The sequence below is a fragment of the Cimex lectularius genome, unplaced genomic scaffold, assembly GCF_000648675.2.
Source record: "Cimex lectularius strain Harlan isolate CLEC.00 unplaced genomic scaffold, Clec_2.1 scaffold17, whole genome shotgun sequence".
In the NCBI taxonomy this organism is placed as follows: domain Eukaryota; kingdom Metazoa; phylum Arthropoda; class Insecta; order Hemiptera; family Cimicidae; genus Cimex; species Cimex lectularius.
In genome coordinates, this window is record NW_019392640.1 from 2991692 (window position 1) to 3014272 (window position 22581).

Sequence of the window (22581 nt, forward strand, 5' to 3'; positions counted from 1 at the left end):
TCATCTCACCATCTCAGAAGCCACTGAGAACAGTAGCTGCAATATGAAACGTCCCCAAGGATTTAATGAAGTAGTTTGAGTGGGTATTTATTCTCTATATTTTCAATACAAAAGAAATTAAGGTTATCCCTGAACAATATAAAATCTTAAGACGATGAGAATTGTACAGAAAGACCTCGCCACTTTGGTGTGTCCATCCACTAGTTTACTATACAAACCTAGAAACCCCATTTTACCTGTACCTGCGCGAGATCTCAATGACAAAGCCCGTGTACTAGGTTTGATAGATGATACTGATTTTGATGGGTTAAACCTGTAAAAGGCCTTCACGTCAAGTTACAGCAATAAAAGATTCGATAGTCTCAGTCATCAATGTTATTTAACATTCACTAGTTTCATGGTCCGCTTGACCAATTAACATCTTTCAATTAATTAAGGTTTTTAGTTAAGATAAAAAAGTCAATGGCACGAGCGGGATTCGAACCCTCGATCTTCGGCTAGATACGCCGCTGCTCTACCACTTGAGCTAGCGTGACCTCGATCCACTCGGACACTAACTTCCCATCTGAACCCCACCTTTTGAATTTTCCCTCCGTTTTGCCATTTTTCATCCCGCTCGTGCCATTGACTTTTTTGTCTCAACTAAAAACCTTAATTAATTGTAATATATTAATTGGTCAAGCGGACCACGAAATTAGTGAATTTAATGATTTAAAATGAAGTATACTTCACTAAAGCTCTCCGTGGCCATTTCATTTGTCGTCGAGAATCCAATCCGATTACACGACATTTGAAAAATGGCAAAAAGGAGGGAAAATTCAAAAGGTGGGGTTGAGATGGGAAGTTAGTGTCCGAGTGGATCCAGGTCACGATAGCTCAAGTGGTAGAGCAGCTGCGTATCTAGCCGAAGATCGTGGGTTCGAATCCCGCTCGTGCCATTGACTTTTTTATCTCAACTAAAAACCTTAATTGATTGTTCGTTTTAATGTTTCGAATGTACTCCGTTTTCGATATTCTACCGCTATTGAGGTTAAGCAACGACTTCAACAAGTTAGAAATGTTAATGTTAGTTTACGCACTCTAAGACGTCGACTTTCAGAAGCTGGAATACGTAGGAAAGGTCCAGCTCTTCTGATAAGGCACATAACAAATCTGTTAAGTTTAAATAAATCCCATCAATTGGTTTGATTACGATTGAACTAAAATCTTGTTTTCGGATGAGTCAAGGTTTTGAGGCCTTCTTGCGGCTGAGAGAGGGTTTGGAGAAGAACAAGAGAACGATGTATCATTTTCACTCCGGAGAAACTACAGAGGGTGGTGGTGTTATGGTTTGGTCAGGCATTTCTATAGAAGGTCGCACAAACTTGATCTCCATCGTGTGCTCCCTAACAGGTGCGCGATACGTCGGAGATGTGCTATCAGAGATGTTCCTTATATGCTACTAATTGGCGACGGTTTTGTTTTTATGCATATTCAATGCAAGGCCCCACACAGCTAGGTGGAGACTACTTCGAACGGGCTTCAATTCAATGTTTGGAGTGGCCAACACATAATCCCGACTTAAACCCTATGGAACACCTTTGGGCCGAGATGTCAAAGAGGGTACAAAGTTGCCCAGTGATGCCAAAGAATTTGCAGGAATTAAGAATGAGTAGAATATAGTTTATAGATTTAATTTTGAGTTGAAATATATTAGCCAATGTTTATAAGCGTAGTAAATTGTCAGAATTGACTAGTAGATAAGGTGGTTGAAATTCTTCGTATTATTACAAGATTATTAGTAGTTCTGGTAACCTTTTGGCATGATTCCTGCCGGTTTTAAAGATGTTCAATTGATTACATACAAAGATGTGTAAAAAAGACAGAAATAATAGAAAATGTAAGAACAGTGGCAGGTTTGAAATGGTGCATTACATACCTTCAGACCCTTTTTATCTCTTCTTTTTGCCCCACCAAATTTACGCGGATCTCCATCTTGCCAGAAGAAGTTGGTAATCTATAATTTATTGCGAAAAAAGGGCGGTTCAGAATAACTCTGTGAGGTAGCCGTAGTAGGTGATGGAACGGTAAGGGCTCGGGGGCGGCAAAGTATTAAGTTGGCTCGAGCGGAAAATAGGAATCAGGATGTCACGATGAGGGGAGAAGGATATTCTCTCCTCGCTTCACAAACTGTAACGAAAATGCGTATCGACTATTAGCAGTGTTATATATATATATGGAAAAATTACTATGGACACATGGAAATATTACTATCGACATTCATATGGGAAGCCCACCCAACACTTTTCGACTTTAATGAATGGGAACGCTGGAACAATCTCATTATTGATTTACTGCAAATAGTTCAGTAACAGTATGGTCGCCTTACCGGTCGAATTATTAATTTTCTAAAAGTTAATGTATTAATTGCAACCGGTAAATAGTAATTTCCTTGTAAATTAAACGTATAATGATGTGCGCGCGCGCGAGTTATGTGCTTGTCTATTTTACAGCGTTATCTCTCTTATATTCAGTGTGAAATGTGCAAAGATTGTTCGTTATAAATTTTTACTTGTACGTTTAAAAAAATGCGTAGTTTGCAGTAGTTGTTTAGTTTATAAATTATACGTTGTAATTAATATTTTCATGTGTCCGTAATCATCAGAAAAAATTAAACATGTTGACTGCTTTCTTCCTTCTTCTGTTTCATTAGACCTGAAAGTTTTATTTGTTTTAATAAATTTGTGATATTGCCTGCAACAATGGGCCAGTATGACCATTTATTTCAATGTGATCCATAATTTTCCTTATTGGGTTTATTTAGTCTAGGGTTCGATCTTCGGCCAAAAATTTCCTCCGATAATGCACTCTTTTAATGACAGTTGTCTTCTAACAAAAGCTGCAAAATTCAGTCCTGAATCATTGCTTTTATCGCTTCCATTAGGCCGAAAGTTTTATTTGTTTAAATAAGTTTATGTTAAGGTAATTTTGCTTGTCCTGGTTAAGACTGTATTCATATGTAACGTTGGTTTCCTTATACATAGTATAAATTTAGTTCAACGCTTTTTGATATAGTTTAGTTCTTCTTGTTCCTATAATACAAAATGGTGATCTTTTGATAATATCTACCCTTACAAGTGATTAATAGACGTTCATATGACATTGTTTTAAATAATCCATGTTTCACTACCATTGTACACCGTTATTTTCATACCTGTTTTGCACAAACCCGTCTTGAATTTATTTTCATTGAAAGACAGTTTTTTGTTTAAATTATTCTGTGCACAGGTACTAATTCCAATATGCTCCATAATTATTTAATTTACTCTATGGTTTAATGGAATAGTTTTGTTAGAATAGTCTTGTTCTAACGAAGAAAACTCTATCCAAAAGATTCCTCTCTGTTACTTCGAAATGGTGACGTTTTAGTGAAATCCACCCTTACAAATGGATGTTTATATGGCATTCTCATAAAGGATCCATTTTTCATCACACTTTTTATTTATGAAAGTTACCTTCAAACCAAAAGCTGCATAAAACGGTCTTGAATTTCTACTTTATTTTCCTATTGAGGAAAGTGTTTAGCTTAAATTTATTTGTGGTCGCACGTGTCCCGGTAGGACCAATATTCCAATATGCATCATTATTTTCCTTGAAAATATAATTTAGTTCATGGTTTGTTGGATTGTTTCATCCTACGGTTGAAAGCTCCATTAAAGATTCTCCTCCGATCTAGCAAAACCTTTTGGTGAAATCCACCCTTACAAATTGATGTTTATATGACGTTGTTGTAAAGAATTCGTTTCATCACAGTTTTAATGAAAGTTATCTTCATACCAAAAGCTGCAAAAAGGAGTCTTGAATTTCTACTCTTTTTCTTTACATTAAGAGGTAGTTTTTGCCTAAATTGATTTGTGTGATATTTACATTATTTTCCTTGTAAACTAATTTAGTTGATGGTTTGTTAAATTGTTTCATTCTACGGTTGAAAACTCCCACCAAAAGATTCCCTTACGATTTTGGAAAATGGTGACTGTTTGGTGAACTCATGAAGTGGTTAATGCATGTTCCTCTGACATTGTTGTACAGAATCCATTTTTCAACCCCCTTTTCAACTGATTTATTTCCCAAAAGCTGAAAAAACTGTTGTATTGCTAGTTGTAATTATTCCATAAACTGGAAAGTTTTATTTGCATAAATAAATTTGTGGCATGTTGGGCAATGTTGCACGCCGAAGCTGCGATAATTTATTACTATCAGCATCATAATTTTTCTTTTAAATATATTTTATTTAGTGAAGGAATGGATTCCGTTCTAAGAAAGAATATCACTACCATAGGATTTCCCTCCGAACCCACCAAAAGGGAATATTTTGGTAAAAGCAAAAATTATTAATGAAGATTTTCATGATGTCTATTTTATAATTTGTTTTTACCAATTTTTAAAGACTTCCTTTAGTCTCTTCTCTTCTTTTTCCACATTTCTTATCTTTTTATTTTCGTCCTACCAAAAGGCTGAAAAAGCAATTTATTTATTCAAATTACATATTTTGTGTTTGGGCAATGCAGCAAGTAACATTTTATTTCATTACGCACCTTTATTTTCCAAGAAAATTTCATTTAGTTAAACCAATTTGGAATTTAGTAGATATACGAGGTTGCCAAAGGATTCCCCTATAATCCCACCAAATGAATGACCTCAGGGTGAATTCAACCCTTAGAAGTGGTTAATGGTCGGTCATATGGCATTGTTGTACCGAAATATGCTTTTTATCCCCCTTGTAATCTTTTAAGAAATGGATCTTGATGGTATGCTTTCTTCATAGGACTGAATGTGATTTTTTTTTTAATTTCTGTCAATTAATCTTCTTTAAGATTGCTGCTAACTCGAGTGGAATATTTTGTATTGACATTTATACCTTTCTTCTCCCTGAACCCTTCTTTGTCTTCAGGAAAAATTCTTTCTTTAAACCTGGCAAACCACCTTTTGCTTTGCACGCAAGTCGTCGCAAGTTTTAACGATTTTTCCTTTTTAAAAAAGTATAGTAGAGTAAAGCAACAGTAAACCGGTTGTGTTAAGTGTTTACAAATCATTTATGAGATGATAATCGGTTAATAAAGGAAACATATGTCACATATTTGTTTAGTCCTCATTTCGCCTAGTTGGCTCGAGGCATTAACTGAAACATATTGTTTACATAATTTATATATATAATTTACTATAATAATAATAATGCAGGAACGATAGTGTTACTGATTTCTTTTGTTTTCTCTTTACAGAAAAGCCCGGTTTCCAGTCGCCCTATGCCACAATGGACAATGGAATGGTGAGTTTTCCGTCTTTTCTTATTCGCAAATAGCCTATATCGTGCTATCCCTACCGGTATTTATTGTAAATAACACAGAAGCCTCTCATGGCATAAAACAAGGTTAATTGACATGACATAGAGGGTGGAGGAGAGTGACAGGTGCTCCCCAAAGGAGAGACAGAGAGAGGTTGCCACACAAACAGGTTCCCAGCCCGAAGAATGTTAAAAATCACTTCCTACTCTCCAGACACAACTCCACACCTGCCGGTTTAACATGCGCAGTGAAAAAATTCATTTTGCCTTTCTTGAACCTTTGGCCCGATCCTTTCTTGGGCCGGGATTCTTTTGAATTTAAATTTACTCACGCGATTAATAATTATCATTATTATGACCACGAGTTTCACAGTTTTGTCCAAAATATTGATACAAATGGCCTTAATCGAAGAACTGGGAGTGAGACCGACCACGAGGTTTTTTCTTCAATAAAGAGTAAAATAGTTGAGAAACTTTGACTTTATTAAAACTTCAACTTCTTATAAAACTTGTTTTAATAAATGTTCCCCCAATTGGGGCTGTAAACAATCAATTTCTTGGCTACCCAACAAAAACTGGCTTAATATGTTGTAATGGAAAATATTGGGATCATAATTTACGAAAGCTAATATCATATTTTGTTCATAGTTTTTTATTTTAACAAAAAGTAGCGGTCGTGAGAAGTTGAGTACTTTATAAACCCCTTAATAAAATATTCAACATATGGGGGTCTTTTAACCGTTTTTGCAAGAAACTGTACGCCGTAGACGTAAGAAATGGCGAAAACCACAGATTGACACCTATTTTTGTTTTTGATCGCTCGAGCCCTTGGATGTTTGGTTTTATGGTTATTTACTATTATTTTTAACAAATTCCATCTTGGGATTGGGTTGTCTTTTCCCAGTTAAAAAATGAAATAGTGATTTTTCGACACAGCATAAATATTTGTTAAAATTATCACAGATTAATTTGTTACGACAGACACACACTCACACTCACACTCACACTCTCACTCTCACTCACATACATGTCTGATTTCATTTCAGCAAAGGCAAACTGTTTCTGTTTCACGGTCCCTTTTTCATATTTGACAGGCCCACGAGGGTCATATAAGATATAAACCTCCACCTAATATATATTCGAACTTCTAAGGTTTTCAGCAAAATACCGTCGAACCATTTCAGTACGCTATAAACTGAAAATATCATCATACAATATTGGAATTTAAAAAAAATATATTATACGAGCTAATTAATTCTTATACCGTTTTGAACTACCTACTGTACATTCTTTATGTATATGAGATCAACTTTTTTCTAGACTGTGATTCTGGAGTCTGCTTGACACGCTGCAGGCAGAAGATGTAGATCCGAAAGTCTAGATTAATGACGAACGTCTTTGATAATCAGTTTTTATCAAAAGCCTTATCTACATCGTTTCTGAGGGCGGCCGAAATTTCATATGTCCAATAATTCTGTTTATCAACTGTATAACACTGAGTACATTAAAATCTGGGATGGTTTATTTCTTTCGGCTTGTTTTTTCGTGTAACATTTGGCAATTACTAAAGGCGTTCTATCGAACTACTTTATTAGTAATTAGTAAGGTATTTTCCTCGTATGCTGTTTATTTATTTTGTAATTTCTCTTCTTAGTTTTCCAGATTACTCTTCATGGCCAAATCTCAGCATCATAGCGTGCCTCATCAATTGCACCTGTACAAACGATGTATTTGGGGGTGCACGATAAACGTGAATAATCGCCATTACGTATTTATCGACCCGGTATCAAAATGGCAATATGTAATTTAATTTAATTTCACTTTTGGTATTTAAAGAAAATGTAAAAATAATTTTAATTAAACTAAACTTAAAACTATACTTAAAATTAAACTAAAATTATTTTAATCAAACTAAACTTCATTCATTTTCTGGTTCAGTTGTATTATTTATGTAAGATCTTTGTGTTTTAAAGAGGCGAGGTTGTTGAAAACTATTTCAACCATTTCGAACCTATTTGCCTGTGGTTCAGTTTTTGAACGAAATCGATACTACTCTATGACTGCAATAAATAAAGCATGTGCTGGTTTTCAAAAACTTGTGAAATTAATTAAGGACGATTTCTTTTTCGCGAATGGAATACCAATGAAATTCGGCTGGAACGCACATTCCCCGAAAAGAAATTTTTTAATTGACAGGGAAATATAAATTTAAAATTGACAGGGATTCACTATCAGGGCGAAACAGAATCATATTTTACATGAATCTGAATGGGAAAATCTTGGAGATGATTCGTAACTACACTGGAAAATTTTGTCTACTTTCTGAAGTGATGGATTTTGAAAAATGTTTCTATGTTTGGACTAGCCAACTTGATCGCCTGACTATACTACTCTGGATTTGTTTCCCTTTAGTTTATGATTCTGGGCAATTCCTTATTTTTATCCTATAAAATCAAGACGAGTAAATCTTTTTCCAAGGTCCGTATTCAAGAAATCACTTCATTCCTTGGGCGCGGAGGATAGCCTTCGCTATTTCGGATTTGTATCCTCGGTTCTCCTTGAAATATAGTCTTACTGTATTATCGTTATGACCAGGCAAGTCCACTTGCGAGTCTACCGAATGGTCAATTTATTTTGATGTCAAGGTAATATTTTATTATAGGTGAACATATCATAGAAAAACACTTACATTTAAAAAATAATAATTGTCGCGAGTTGATAATAATTGATTGACCGTTTGACATCCAATTACGGATTCCAGGTTTTCAATTATTCGAAAACAAGGGGGGAAGATTTTCGGGAGATCAGAAATAGGGTCTGAGATAATCGTAAAGTGTAAGGGGGGAGTTTTAAGTAGCTAGGGTTCCGGTGAAGGGAGGATTAGGTTCGGAGGGTGCTGGGTGAGTGAAAAAGGAGGAGGAGTTGAAGAAGGAGGGGAAGAAGACATTAAGTAGTGGCAGCAAGAGGAGTCCCAAGGGTGTAGGGACTCCATTTACAGATTGTCTACTTCATCTTAATTCACAGAACACACACGCCCACGCTCATGCCCCCCTTTGTCCCTATTCCACAGCAAAGTACAAATTTTTGTTATTCCACTAAAAAGGCATATAAATCAAACTGATGAATACGAAGGGAGAAGGCGAAATATGACGGCACCAGTGGATGGTAGTTGAAATTTAAAAGGGTGGCGAGGGGGAATCGAATTTTGAATTTGCCTTATGGTAACAATTTCGTAGGTAATGGTAATCTAGGGTGCCAAAGAATAACACTTAAATTAGTTAAATTTTGAGGCAGAAATGCCAGTGTATATATTGAATAAATAGTGAAATAATTAAGACAATAAGAGGATTCGGTTACGTACACGTTGGTACTTATTACATTTCCGGTTAACACCCATTGGATATCTAAGGTGTGATACTGAAATCATTAAGGAATTGTTTTGAATAAATTAAAAAGATTTTTTAATGTATAATGTGTATATAATACTTACGTGATACGTAAGTATTAAATTTACAAGAAGCTTTTGTGTTTAAATATCAAAAATAGTGTTAATTCTCTCCTCACTCTCTCTCCCTCTCCCTCTCCCTCACCCTCTCCCTCTCCCACTCCCTCTCCCCTCCCCTCCCCTCTCTCTCTCTCCCCATCCCCGTTGTCCCTTTTTGTCTTTATATTTTCTTTTCTCACTATGCTACATTTGACGATCTATCCCATCTTTGCCTACTTGTCTGTCTGACTGTTTCTCTCTCTTGTCTGTATGTACTCTCTCCTCTCCATAATATATCTGCAGTCTTTTCACTAACTCTCTGTCTGGCTCTATGTTTAACTATCTTTCTGGCTATCGTGAGAAGTGAGCTTTCTCGCCAACTCGTTTTGGCTAACAATTCTAACCGTATATGCTCCCATTTAATTCGATAAACAATCGCTCCGAAAAGCCATGTCCTCTTATATTGATGATATTTGTGTGGTGTTTAGGTGACCATTAGTCAATGATTATTCGGAGATCGTGAGATGCGGTCTGGCGTGACGTAGGTTTTAGAAAAACATTTTATTTATCGTGCCAATGTTTCGATCTTTATTGAGATCACCTTCAGGGCTCAAAGCGTTTGTTTTCAATGTATTGACGGAGTATTCTCCACGGAAAACATCATATTTATTGCAAATCTGTTCTGTAACGTAATTGTCCAGCGGAAATTGCAAAAAATAAAAATTAACAGAGAGAAAGAAAAGAGGAGTGGCATTTAATACATATCTCGAGATTAATTGTCATCCTAAAAAGTCTTAGATCCAGGGTGGTATTAAGAAGGGAGTGTACGTAAGTGGGGTTGTGATGTTACGATGTGGGGTGGCAGAGTTTAAGATAAGTCTCTATGGTTTACTAACTGCTTACTAAGTAGTGAGGCGGGACTCGTTCAAGACATTACCTCATCTCTAATTACGAGAAGTAGACGGCCGAGGGGAGACCAAGCGAGCTGTGGTTTATAGCTTTAAGACAAGAAGTAAACTGTTCTCGCATCAACTTCTTCCCATTAATATCCTCGAAGAAAACGTAAGGAACTCCCTTCTTTCATGATACTTGTAGTTCTCACTTCACTCGGTGCGGAGAGGGTTAGAAGTTTGGCCATCATTCATCCGGTTTAACATAGCTGCCCTCCCACAGCTTTTTCAAACAATAAGGTATAAATACAAACCTTTTTTTGCATAAAAGTGTTCATTTCGTGTGGCCGCACAAATTACCCTTTATTCCTCGAAGTCTAAAAAAGAAGTCTTTAATTAAGGCCTCGACTAAATTTTTATGCATCTTCTTATTAAAATTTTCTCAGGCATAATGTCCATTACTACTTCCCTTCACGCAGACGTTTAAAACATGCAAGAAAATTAATATTTAATATGTTAATCAAATAGTCAGACGTGAGTGTATAACGACCTTTACTCACTAGTGAGGTTTATCTCTTTATTATTAGGGTGGTCAGGAGAAATGGGGGTCTATCTTCTTGTAATGCCATAACAGTCAACAGTTGGTTATCGTATTAATAATGATTGTTTTGTTTACTGCTCAGTACTCAGATTATCATATCACAATCGTGATTTTCAGTTTTTGAATATCTTCTATCCTGTCGAGTGACATGATTAAAATTAAATTTTCATTTGGTCCGATCATTTGATCTGCCTACTCTTGCTGTTCGTTCGCATTGTATTTGCATTTTTGTTGGCGAAGTTGACGAGTACATTTAAAAAGGAAATTTTCCTCCATTTAATCTAATTTTCCTTTTTTGGGTCAATTGCACTTAACGTCATGATTAGCGAAGGTATTTTCGATCTTTGTAGAACAGGTTGTTGTCCCTAATTCGAACGCCTTTGGAGTTTTGTTATCATTACGGATCCACCACTGAAGATGACGAGAAGGCGAAACTTGCCAGCGACACACAAAAGAGCAAGTTGCAGATCAAAATGACCGGAAACGACCGAACCACACGTTCATATCACTCCGCTGGCTTCAGCAGGAAATGATGTTATTAAATTTTAACCGAAACGTACATAATGTGTAATTTTTATGGCCAATTGAGCTATATTGAATGTACAAATGCAATATTGGTTTTTATATGTTAATTATTAATTGCACTGTCATGGGGCTTGACACGTCTGGGTCGCACACGTTTCGGAAGTGATCGACGTAGAGCAGGTGGATAGCCGTTAACATGGCCTTCCAGCATCTGTTGGCGGGATATGGCGTCCGTATAATTCGCTGGAAATGTTCATTGACTGTGCTGTTAGATTCTCTTCTTTGAATAGATAACTTGACGGCTGATATTACTGGAACAGCTCCAAAACTGGATGCTATAAACACACATGGAATTCAGCACTTGTTGAAGATGCACATTGTTAACGATAGAAAACTACACATCTACCCAGACGGTTTTTCCATCGCGTCATATTCTTCATACCAACGTACGATCCATTACCATCGATGTGTGCTGTAATGTACTGTATTTTCCTGTTTGTTGGTGAAGTCCAAGAGTACCTTTTAAACTAACTTTTCTTTCATTTAATCTGATTCTTCACTCGGGATCAGTTGTTTTGGATTCGGTAGATCCGTGACGATTGCAGTAAATGTCATGATTAGCGAAGGTAGCCTTAGTATTTTTGATCATTGTAGAGCAGGTTAGAATATTGACCCTAATGCACTCCCCAGTTGAATAAGAAGTCTTTTTTCTCGATCTTAAGTCCTTTATCGCAGACTCTATAATCATTGAATCTACTTTGCATACACCATCACTCTATCGTAGAGTGAAATCTATGCGCAAAAGCTAAACTCATGGTGCCGATATTGTGACTCCTCTATGATTGACATCAGTCCTTTGACAAAGTTCGCAAAGTTAGTTCTGTCAACCAAGATATTTTTTTGTTCATTACTTTTTCTATTATTTAGTCATGGAAGAGGGTAATAAGTGAATAACTGCTTATTAATTACGTTTGCATTATCGTTAGCATAGCTGTGGCAGTATGATCTAAACTTTTCATTCGCTCTTAATTGCTCTTTCTTGTACAGTGTGTATTTTATATTAATCGAATGTACACAAATACACAACATGTAGACAAAATTATACGGTCGGAAGTTCTGTTAAGATTGAAATAGCCACTTGATCAAAATTGACAATATGGTCCGTTTATTTTCGCTGTTTGTTTCGACCCGGGTGGATAGCGCATCTTGTTCCTCAAAACGTTGGTTTTAGAACTTTTATCGTTTAAATTCTAACACATGTTGATGCCTGATTACAATAAATTTTATTGTAGTACTGGTGAATAAAATGTAAAGAGTTTAAATTTGTTTTTTCATTTCTTTTTCTTTTTCTTACGAGGGTTCACAAAGGCAGAAGTCGGTGTTTTTGAAAAAAGCCCTTTGTAAGTACGTCGGGTTCGAATGCAGGGCAGCTGGATTCGAACCCGGGACCTTTGCAGGATGAGGTGCCGTCAACGCGTAAACCGTTAGAGGCCGTATGTTATTTTATTTATTTATTTATTTTTTACAACAGCAGGGTTAGCAACAGCAGAGGTTATATCAACCCTCGGGGTGCGGGTGTTTTTGAAAAAAAGCCCATTTGTAAGTATGTCGGGTTCGAATGCAGGGCCGCTGGATTCGAACCCGGGACCTTTACCTTACAATGATGAGCGCCGTGTCAACGCCTAAACCGTTGCGGCCACCGACGCCCGAAATTGTGATTTAAGTTACAAAACATACTTGCCTGCGTTCATCAGCATTAGTAGAAAACAGGTTGTTATACTACTTTCAATGCAAATAAATTATTTTTAATAAACTCTTCTTGAAACAGTTTCTGATTGAAATTGGCGACTTTTTATTACGACGCAGTGACATTTGTTACTTTCATAATTAATTAATTATTTTTCTACAATACCCTTGGTTGTTACGCCCGCTTCCGGCATCTCCATTTTAGCCAAAAAATAAGATAGTCAGGTCATTATTTAGTTTAGTATCTCATGTTTCAACGATAAGTAATCGGGACGAGCCTGGTGAACGTCCGAAGATTATTGAGCAACGGTTTGACCCATCTAAGTCTAAAATACATTTTAGATTATTCAGATCCTTGTAGACATTAAATCATATCAATTGATTTTTTATATTTTAATTGAACGTACACTTCCATGGATTCTTCTCTGGGTAGTATTCATTTATATAAACGGTTTAATCGAGAGCAATCAAACTATTTTAGAGGGGGTTAGGAGTGAAAATCGATGTTAAACTAGTGTTTAATTATGTGAATGGCAGTGATTTTCGCTTAGGCGGTTTTGGCACCGTAGCACTTGACCTTAGAAGTAAAAAGAGCATTCGAGGAGTCACAAAGCCTTCTCGCCGGAAATCATTATTTTAATTGCGAGAAGCATTAATAAAACCTTGGGCGCAGGTTAATATTTGGGTCGTTTCCGAGAATTCTCTGAAGGGAACAGTTACCTCTGACAAAATTAAGTTTTATAATACGTATATTACCAAACATATCCACAGATTGTGTGGGAAACAAATGAACTCTGTTCTAATTTATTTTATTATGGTATATCATCATATACCATACAAGCAGGATTTGTTATTTTTTATATTTTTAAATGTATTGCTGTTTAACTGATATTGATGTTTATTTGATTTATTTGTTTATTTTTTTTTAGGCGGCGGCTGCGGCTGCTTACACGACAAGCGGCTACGGCGGATCTGCCGAGTCTTTCTCACCTGAATCACCTTATTTCCCATTCAACACTTCCACAAAGAGGCCAAACTCCACACCAGGTGAGCAAACTCGAAAATTCGCCTTTTAAAACTTGCCCGTCTGCACAATTATCCACATCGGTAATTCCAACAGACATTCGGAACAGGTGTGTCATATGACAGTGTTTAAACAGTACGTGAAAATTCTCTGACGTACGGATTATAATTACCTTTTTTTTCTTACTTTCAAATCGCTATATTTATTTATCGGATTATTGTTAGAGAATCGGATTTAAATATTTGTAGTTTAAAACAATACCTGGCGTTTAGATACCGTTTTATTATAAATTCATGTCTTGCTAATGCTTTCTTTCAAGACGGTGTGCTTTTTAACGGGAAGGAACCTTAAATCGGCAGAATTCATGAGCAAAGATTAACTTAAACACTGATAACATGCAAATTAATGTTAAACACAAGAAAATATCCGGGCTATTGATATCAATGTTACCAAAAAACTCAAACATAAAGGTATTTATTTTTAATTAAAATTGACTCGACGAGGAAAAGAAATATTCGACTTCAAAACCCCCTTATAAATTTTATAATTCAGCAGTCGAAAAGAGTATTTTACTTAATCTAATAGATTTTCTCTTTTAAAAAATAATAATTTAATGTTGCGAGCTGTTGGGAGAAGAATAGGTAATACTTGGTTTCTTTCCATCAGCTGTGGTCTCGCAGCTGTTGGGTTATGAGTTATAAAGGAAGTATATGTCTGATTGATTGCTTATGGTATTTTCTGGCCTCGTAAAGTGATAATTTCAATTCCAAAATTCCTTCTTTACAAGACCGGAAGCGTTTCCCCTTGAGAATGACAGTTGCAGAAATCCAGGAGTCCTTGATGTCTGTACAAAAGCAATAAAAACCTCTTTATGGAAGAAAATGGCCTCATCGGTATTGTACGGCTTGTGGGAAAAAAATAAAACAGTGTTTTTAACGAAGCCGAGGAATGTAGATAATTTGAAGAATACCAAGGACACGAACGTTTTTCTTTAATTTGTTAAGCTGTTTAATCTATACTAAACTTTAGTTATGTATGAAAAACACTTTACTCCACCCTCATTTTAACTTCATATTGTGCTAATTAAATTAATTCATTATGGGGATTTGAGCTTTTAAAATCCAAATTAAATACCTTTCTTACAGTAATTCATATTTCTTATGACTCTTGTACCTTCCCTGTTACCGTCACATTTCGCCAAGCTAAAGATGGATTCCACGTGTTCCACAAGACTTCGGCCCGTTGAGGAATGAGGTCATACTTCTTCAAGTGATTCTTGATCACTTAGTTTAAAGTGTTATATTTGTGTAGTGTATTGTGGGTATACAGTTACATCTTAGTTTATGCAAACCCAATGGTATGAAGCTTTTCTCGATGCTGGATCCTTATAAATTAATATGTCGTATAGTAACTAATCTTGAAATAAATTTCCATTGTGACATATTCCGCTTGCTATAAGTGTACTTCAATATGTGTTCGACATAACATAGATTCCTGAGGTCATCGAGGACAATTGTTGCCCTGTTTTGTACGTTGATGTCTAAAATGAAACTCCGTCCGAGGAGTATTGTTCACTAATTTTGGAATATGTGGATACTAGTTGTATGTAACATTATTTCCACAAAACCGTATAAAGATATGCCTATTAATTATTAATCTTTCTTATAGTGACTAGTTTCTGTACCGATGTTAAATAAAGCTTCTTTGCCGTGTGTTTGTGAACTGGTGACGACTGAAATTATCCGTCTTCCTGGATTGCTGGACAATTGTTGCTCAGTTTGTTGCATAAGAAAACTCAGTTTTAGTCCAATGTTGTGATATTATAGGGTATTGTAACTTCTAACTGTATATTATAGGGTAGATTGTAACTTGTGTTAACTAACGTATAGAGAGGTACGACGAAACCAAATAAGCACCCAAACGATTATTCCATAAAAAACACGGAATTCATTCAAATTTATTGTTGTCCTCAAATTCGAATTGTAATATGTTCGACATGTACAATAACATTGATGCCTAGAGAGCGTGATGTTTTAATGTCTCAGGTCATCCAGGTAGTATTGCTCAATTACTTCGGAAAAGTGACTTGCAGTGAATTGATTTTTTCACGCACATTTTGGGGAGCCTCTGGTGTTCTTACAGACCTTTGTCATCCATTCCACATGTTAAATAACTTTCAATTAATTAAGGTTTTTAGTTGAGATAAAAAAGTCAGTGTCACGAGCGGGATTCGAACCCACAATCTTCGGCTTGTACGCCGCTGCTCTACCACTTGAGCTATCGTGACCTCGATCCACTCGGACACACTAACTTCCCATCTCAACCCCACCTTTTGAATTTTCCCTCCTTTTTGCCATTGTTCAAATGTCGTGTAATCTATTTGATTCTCGGCGACAAATGAAATGGCGACGGAGAGCTTTGGTGAAGGTATACTTCATTTAAACTTATTAAATTCACTAGTTTCGAGACCGTGAAACTAGTGAATGTTAAATAACATTGATGACTGAGACTATCGAATCTTTTATTGCTGTAACTTGACGTGAAAGCCTTTTACAGGTTTAACCCATCAAAACCAGTATCATCTATCAAACCTAGTACACGGGCTTTGTCATTGAGATCTCTCGCAGGTACAGGTATAATGGGGTTTCTAGGTTTGTATAGTAAACTACTGGATGGACACACCAAAGTGGCGAGGTCTTTCTGTACAATTCTCATCGTCTTAAGATTTCATATTGTTCAGGGATAACCTTAATTTCTTTTGTATTGAAAATATAGAGAATAAATACCCACTCAAACTACTTCATTAAATCCTTGGGGACGTTTCATATTGCAGCTACTGTTCTCAGTGGCTTCTGAGATGGTGAGATGACCTGCCCGACTCCATCCAGTCTTGTAACTATCACCTATAAGCCGATGACTCCCAAATGTACATATCCTTCCACCCTTCCGATCCTCACTCGGCCATTCTCAAGATCCAAAAAGACCTAAACTCCATCAACGAATGGGCCCATAAAAATTCCCTAGTCCTCAATCCGCCCAAATCCACCGCCTTAATTATCGGGTCCAGGCAACTCCTCCATTCCCTCCCCAGCATCCCACCTCTCATGCTAAATAACTATCCCATCCCCTTCTGCTCCTCGGTTAAAAACCTAGGAGTAGTCTTTGACCAAAACCTTTCCTGGCATTCTCACATTTCCCAAATTTCCCGCCATTCCATTGCCTCCCTCAACCTGTTTCGTCGGTCCTGGTTTCTCTTACCTTTCTCCACCCGCAAACTCCTTGCATCTTCCCTTATAAATCCCTTCTTCGATTATAGCTGTGTGGCATACGGTGGTCTCTCGGAGGGGGGTATATAATAATATAAATATATTATATATATAAATGGGGTATATAATTATATAATATAAATTGTCAACCCTTTCTAATGTTTTTCTTCATTTTCAGGAACGGCCGTAAAAAGAAAGCGAGAGGTGAGTACAAAATGTTTGTGAATTAAGTGTATTAACTAATCATTAAGTTAAATTAAATAGAATAACCACCAAGCCATATAACAGCTTTCTTCGTTCATCTTTCACAATTTCACACCTACCATCATTAACTCTTGTTCTTTTTCATTGGTCGATAGCAAAAAAAAAACATTACAACAATTATTTTAAATCAGTCAGTCGTTCATTCCATTGCTTTTATCACGACGTGCGAAAAATTATTCCAAATGTTGCTAAGGTGAACAAAGTTTCAAAATGATAAACGAGGATTGTACACGCAGCCGTTTGATAAGAATATCTGTATTTACATCGGTCCACCTGCAGATTGTTGAGGCGCAACAACCCTCCTAGGTTGAAAACGTAAAGATGAAATATGACATTGACATTTATTTTTTATTATTAACTTTATTTAAAGGTTTTGTACAGTTGATCTTCTTCATTAATTAATTCGTTATACATATATAATAGCTTCTAGCATATACATAACATATATCTAAACAAAACAAAATTAAAACAAAAATAAAAAACAAAATCTACAAATAAAGAACGATTTGATCCAGGAGAAGGAACGTGATATTGTGACTTGTGACGCTAGAAGCTTGTTTCTTCTCCTTAATCATCATGGACATAACATCTCTAACCAACTGTCACAAGTGTATATCACGTTTCTTCTCCTGGATCAAATCGTTCTTTATTTGTAGATTTTGTTTTTTTAATACAATAATCAAACCGTTTTGTTTTTATTTATACTTTTTATTTGTGTTTATTTTAGTTTTATTTATACTTTCATCCTGCTCCATTTTCAGACCACTAGTTAAATAATAAAATTAATGAGTAAAATTAAAACCATTGAATTTCTTTATTGTAACTAGTTGACTGAAGAAGGGGCGGGATACATTCCCGAAAAGCATAAATAAAAATATCAAACAAAGGTTGGATTAATTCATCACAAAAAAAAATTCTATGAAGAAAAATAAAAAACAACAACAAAGAAGGGTTGGATAATAACATCAAAATTGTTCTGATTTTTCTTTTTGATAGTATAGGTCGGATTAGAAAGCACTTTAAGACTATCTCACAAAGGCCCAATTTACCAATCCAATTTCGGTTTAATGTCCTCCTGATACACTCTCAAAAGGATGTTCAAATCCTTCGAACTTGATCGATGACAACCTTTGGCATATTGTTTTGAAATTTAGCGTCTAGAACTTCACTTTCTAGCTAAATTTTCTCAATTCGAGAAAAAGTTCTTAAACGCGCAAGGATTGAATTTATTGAGATCCTTGAGGCGGCGTGATGGTCGGGGGAGGTGGCGACATGACTTTTACATTTGTGCTTTCCACACGGGCTTTGGGTACTTTGGGACAAGTTTACTTCCTAAGCTTTTCACGTTCTAGCTCTTTCCAATTTTGTTCGCACACTTCCTCATCCGTATTTGTTTATTGCAATATTTATAACAGGCGACCACCAAGTTGGGGTATCTGTTATTTACTAAATATGTAAACCAGTGGCTGATATATTCTTTAGCTTACCTATGAATTTGATTTATAATCGGAACTGACAAGCTAAAGACATAAATAACCTATTATTGCGTCCAAACACACTGAAAAACCAAATTGAAAAGAAATCCGTACATTTTATGTTACCTCCTTGATATTTTAAATATTAACAAAAAATGCAATTAATATACTTGTGTATAGTGCTTGGCAGGGATTTTTTATGACCTTAGATATTTAAAAACACGAGTGATTTTGGAAATAGATTTCAGCATAATGCACTTTATGGTATTGTACCATTATTGGAACCACATAAATGCCTAGATAACAAATATAATAATGATTGTATTAAAATAAATTAATATAGCATTCAATGTGAGAGGGAGAGAGTGTGAGAGTGAAAGAGAGTGAGGTCGAGGTAGAGAGTGCTTGTTGTCCTACTTGTTTCGACACTAATTTTAAAGATTACTTCAGATTAATTTCACAGAACTTCTAACGGCATTTTGCCATGTTCTAAGCGATTTCCGTAAATAAAATTAAGTAAATTAGCCGTAAATCAGTTGATTTTAAGCCCCTGATGAAAGTTCGTCGCAGGTACTTATTAGGTTTGTTATGTCTTTTTGAGGAAAGAAATTCCATATAAGGTTATTTATTAGTATACTGAACCAAGATTTTTTATGGACTTTCGAATATTCTGTTGAAGTTGAAAAGCATAAATATATTTTATTTGTAAAGATTTAATTGTATTGATATGTCAACGCCTGTGAGCTGAGATGCGCGCGTGTGTGTGTATGAGTGTGTGTTTTATGTCTGAGTGAGAGAGAGAGTCTACGACACATAAAATGAAAATTAAATAATTAATTTGCTTTCCTATACCATTATTTATATCGTTAGCAACTTATTTCATTTCACCCAACTATATTTTTACGATTATATTGCGGCATTTTTATCAAGTAAGAAATTTTGAAACAAACGGACAAATTCTCAAACGTTCCTGCATTGGAAACCATTTTTCAAAGTCGACTCTTCAACTGCAAGCAATTCAATGTTTAAAATCTTTTATTAAATTATTTTTTCCCACGACCCTTAGCACACTCTCTTTATAAGATTATTCCTCGAAAGACAACACATTTGCGCAATTTATTGTTCAAGTTAAAATTAAATTAGCTTGCTTAAAAATTTTAAGATCGGTCCCAAAGTAGACTCTCATCAATGAAGTGCAAAACGTTGGGCAAGATTTTCTTTGTACTTGTACCACCTCCAGCACACTGTACACGTTAAGTTCGTTTTTACAAATAACAAAGCGCCATTTCGTCATAGCGTGAACAATGCGTTTTTGTTTCCTTCTTCATTAATTACTGTCCGTTGATGACTTTCCATGTATGTAATATTTTGTACAGCACGGTTATAATAATTGCGTTCGGTCATTTTAGTCGGTTTCATTTCATTTATGGTAGTAATTCTTGTCGTACAGGAGGGCTTAACGTTCAACTACCCGTTGGGTTTCGCGGACGATGGGGTCAAATCACTTTGAATATAATTATTATCATCTATTAACTAATTAAACCATTATCCCCATAAATGATTATTTTTTCTGTTAAAAAAAGCTGGGTTCTACCGGGATACGAACCCCGAACTTCTAACGTGGCGAATACGAGTCGGAGGTCCAACCGATGGCCACCGCGGTCCCCTCATTTTAACTTATCATTGTTCACTGCGCATTCTAAATGCATCATGGATTTCAAGTTTTATACAATATACGATGAAAACGAGTCGTAAATTAGTTCCCAAGACCGGAAATATACGGCGAATTGGCAACACCATTAAAGTTTTTTTTCCAACATCTCCCATGATTAATGAAGTAGTCGGGAAGATTTACTCGTAAGCTACACAAAAAGTTCATTCTGCAAGTATTAACCAAAAGCTTCCAATGTAAACATATAGGCATAAACGTTTTTTTATGTAAATAAATGATTATTACGTCGTGCCACTGGAAAAAAATTGATTACCTAAACTTGATTAATAATTAAGTGAAGATAGATAGTAATATACTTAGAATGTATATTTGTGCTGAACCGCCATTGGGTCATTTATGGGGTCGCCTTCACTTGTAGTGAGGAACTCAATATAACTGAATAGTTGTAATCTCAGGAAAATAGTTTATAGAAATTAAGTTCGAGCATGAAAAAGTACGTTCGTTTTAATAGTACCATCTTTTTAACCGCATTAAAACATCAATTGTTGTTTTACTAACAAATCATTACTGTGGGCGGTATGTTGTGTTGTTTGTTTTTTTCGCTTTAATTTTCCATATACTTTTTTCCCTCCTCGTTAATATTTATTTTCATAAAGTAATTTGTTGGGGTTGTGCAGGTCATTGAAACGACTGCAGCCGCAGAGCCGTTGGAGGGAGCCGCGACCCAAAACTGGGTGAGTCCAAAATCTCTGTTGAAATATAATTAATTATGGCCGCGGATCAAGTAACATAGTAAATTTTATTTTCCTTGTATATTGTGTGACATATGAGATTGCTTTTAAGTTCCTGCATTATTTTCAAATAAACGGAAAATTACTTACCCCATGTATACCATATTGGTATCAATAGTTTTCTAGGTCGGATCGTTTAAAAAATGAAGCAATTTTGATCCAAATTGCTGAAAGATTTGGTCAAATTTATTAAATTTATTTTCGTATTTTCAATCTGATCGCTAAATTTAATCTAATATTGTAGTACGCATAGGAAAAAATATTAAATTATTTAAATGTGTAAGTACAGTTTAAATTTTTCATTTTATTTGTTAAAAAAGTTATTTTGCTCTCGTTAGTCCGTTTCGTTAAGTTTAATTCGACGATAATCGAAAATTAATTTCATCAACCCGTTTTACTTGTTTACCATTGTCATCGTGAAAGGGCCCTTCCCGAGAGGAAATAATCTAAATTAGTTTTCCATCAAGTTCGGCCCCATTAACAATTCTCGAATGGTTTCAAATTTGTATGACATTTATCGGTAAAGGCTCGAATTCCCATGTTTAATAATTCCAAATCAACCCCCCCCTTGTCCCCTTCGTTCGCACTTAGTCCCCTTCCGTTTTCTATTTTACCGTTCGCTTTACTCCAATGCTAATGGAATCAGGCCTCGGTCGTTTTTTTTTGTTTTTTGTTTCAAGAGTTTTAGTGTTAGTTTATAAATAAAAAATATAGAAACCTGACACACATTTCACAAAACAGAACTTCACGCCAAATAACTGGCCGTAATTATTCAACATAGGATGTTAAATAATTAACTTCAAACTTAATTATTGATAATAAAAACTATAATAGAGAAATGGCCGGCTTTTAAAAGTAGTTTAAGAACACAACTAGTGACTTAACAGTTGTTTCGAGTGTTAATATTGGTTCATGTGATGCGCGCGCGCACACACACACACACACACACACACAAAGAAAACAGTATTCTCTGAAATTAAAAAAAAGCTAATATACATTTTATATTTCTTCGGTTTCTTTTCAGGAACTAGACAACCGTCAAACACAATTTCTTTTCTTCGATCTCGATTTCGGGGCTACGAGTCTCGTTTTCTTTTTGAAACGCATGCATATGCGAATTATAAAATTATAAGGTATAAAAAGAAAATGAGTTTAATGGTTGTCTAGTTCCTGAAAGGAAACCCAAGAAATATAAAAAATCAACAACAGGAAAAGAAGTGTAAATAATATATAATATACATTGGTATATCCTTGAATGTCTCACACGTGTGTATGTGTGTGTACGTGTGCGCGCGTGCGTGCGTGTGTTGGATTGAGTGAGAAAGAGAGAAAGCGGGGATGTACGACGCACTCTCCTCTCAGACAAGTGTATTCCATTTATTATTGCAGAATGTTGTTTTATTTATTACATATAATTCCAAACCATAAAATGCTTAATTTGTACATAGATAGATTTATTTAATTATTTTCTCATTTTATTCAATTAAATTAGTCTATGGAGTTGTTGTGTTGACATTTGCATG

The 22581-nt window shown here is 35.5% G+C and overlaps 1 protein-coding gene across 6 annotated transcripts in view; it reads left to right on the forward strand.

Annotated features, from left to right (window-relative positions):
• LOC106672235 (protein daughterless) overlaps positions 1-22581 on the forward strand; it is a 53079-nt gene that overhangs the window by 7909 nt on the left and 22589 nt on the right. For 5 of the 6 annotated variants that reach the window (XM_024229045.1, XM_014403501.2, XM_014403503.2 and 2 more), the window contains exons 2-5: positions 5259-5305; positions 13496-13613; positions 17035-17060; positions 20945-21001. In XM_024229045.1, the coding sequence (XP_024084813.1) occupies positions 5259-5305; positions 13496-13613; positions 17035-17060; positions 20945-21001 (248 nt within the window). The remainder of the gene's footprint in view (positions 1-5258; positions 5306-13495; positions 13614-17034; positions 17061-20944; positions 21002-22581) is intronic. The other variant, XM_024229044.1, reaches the window with a different exon arrangement.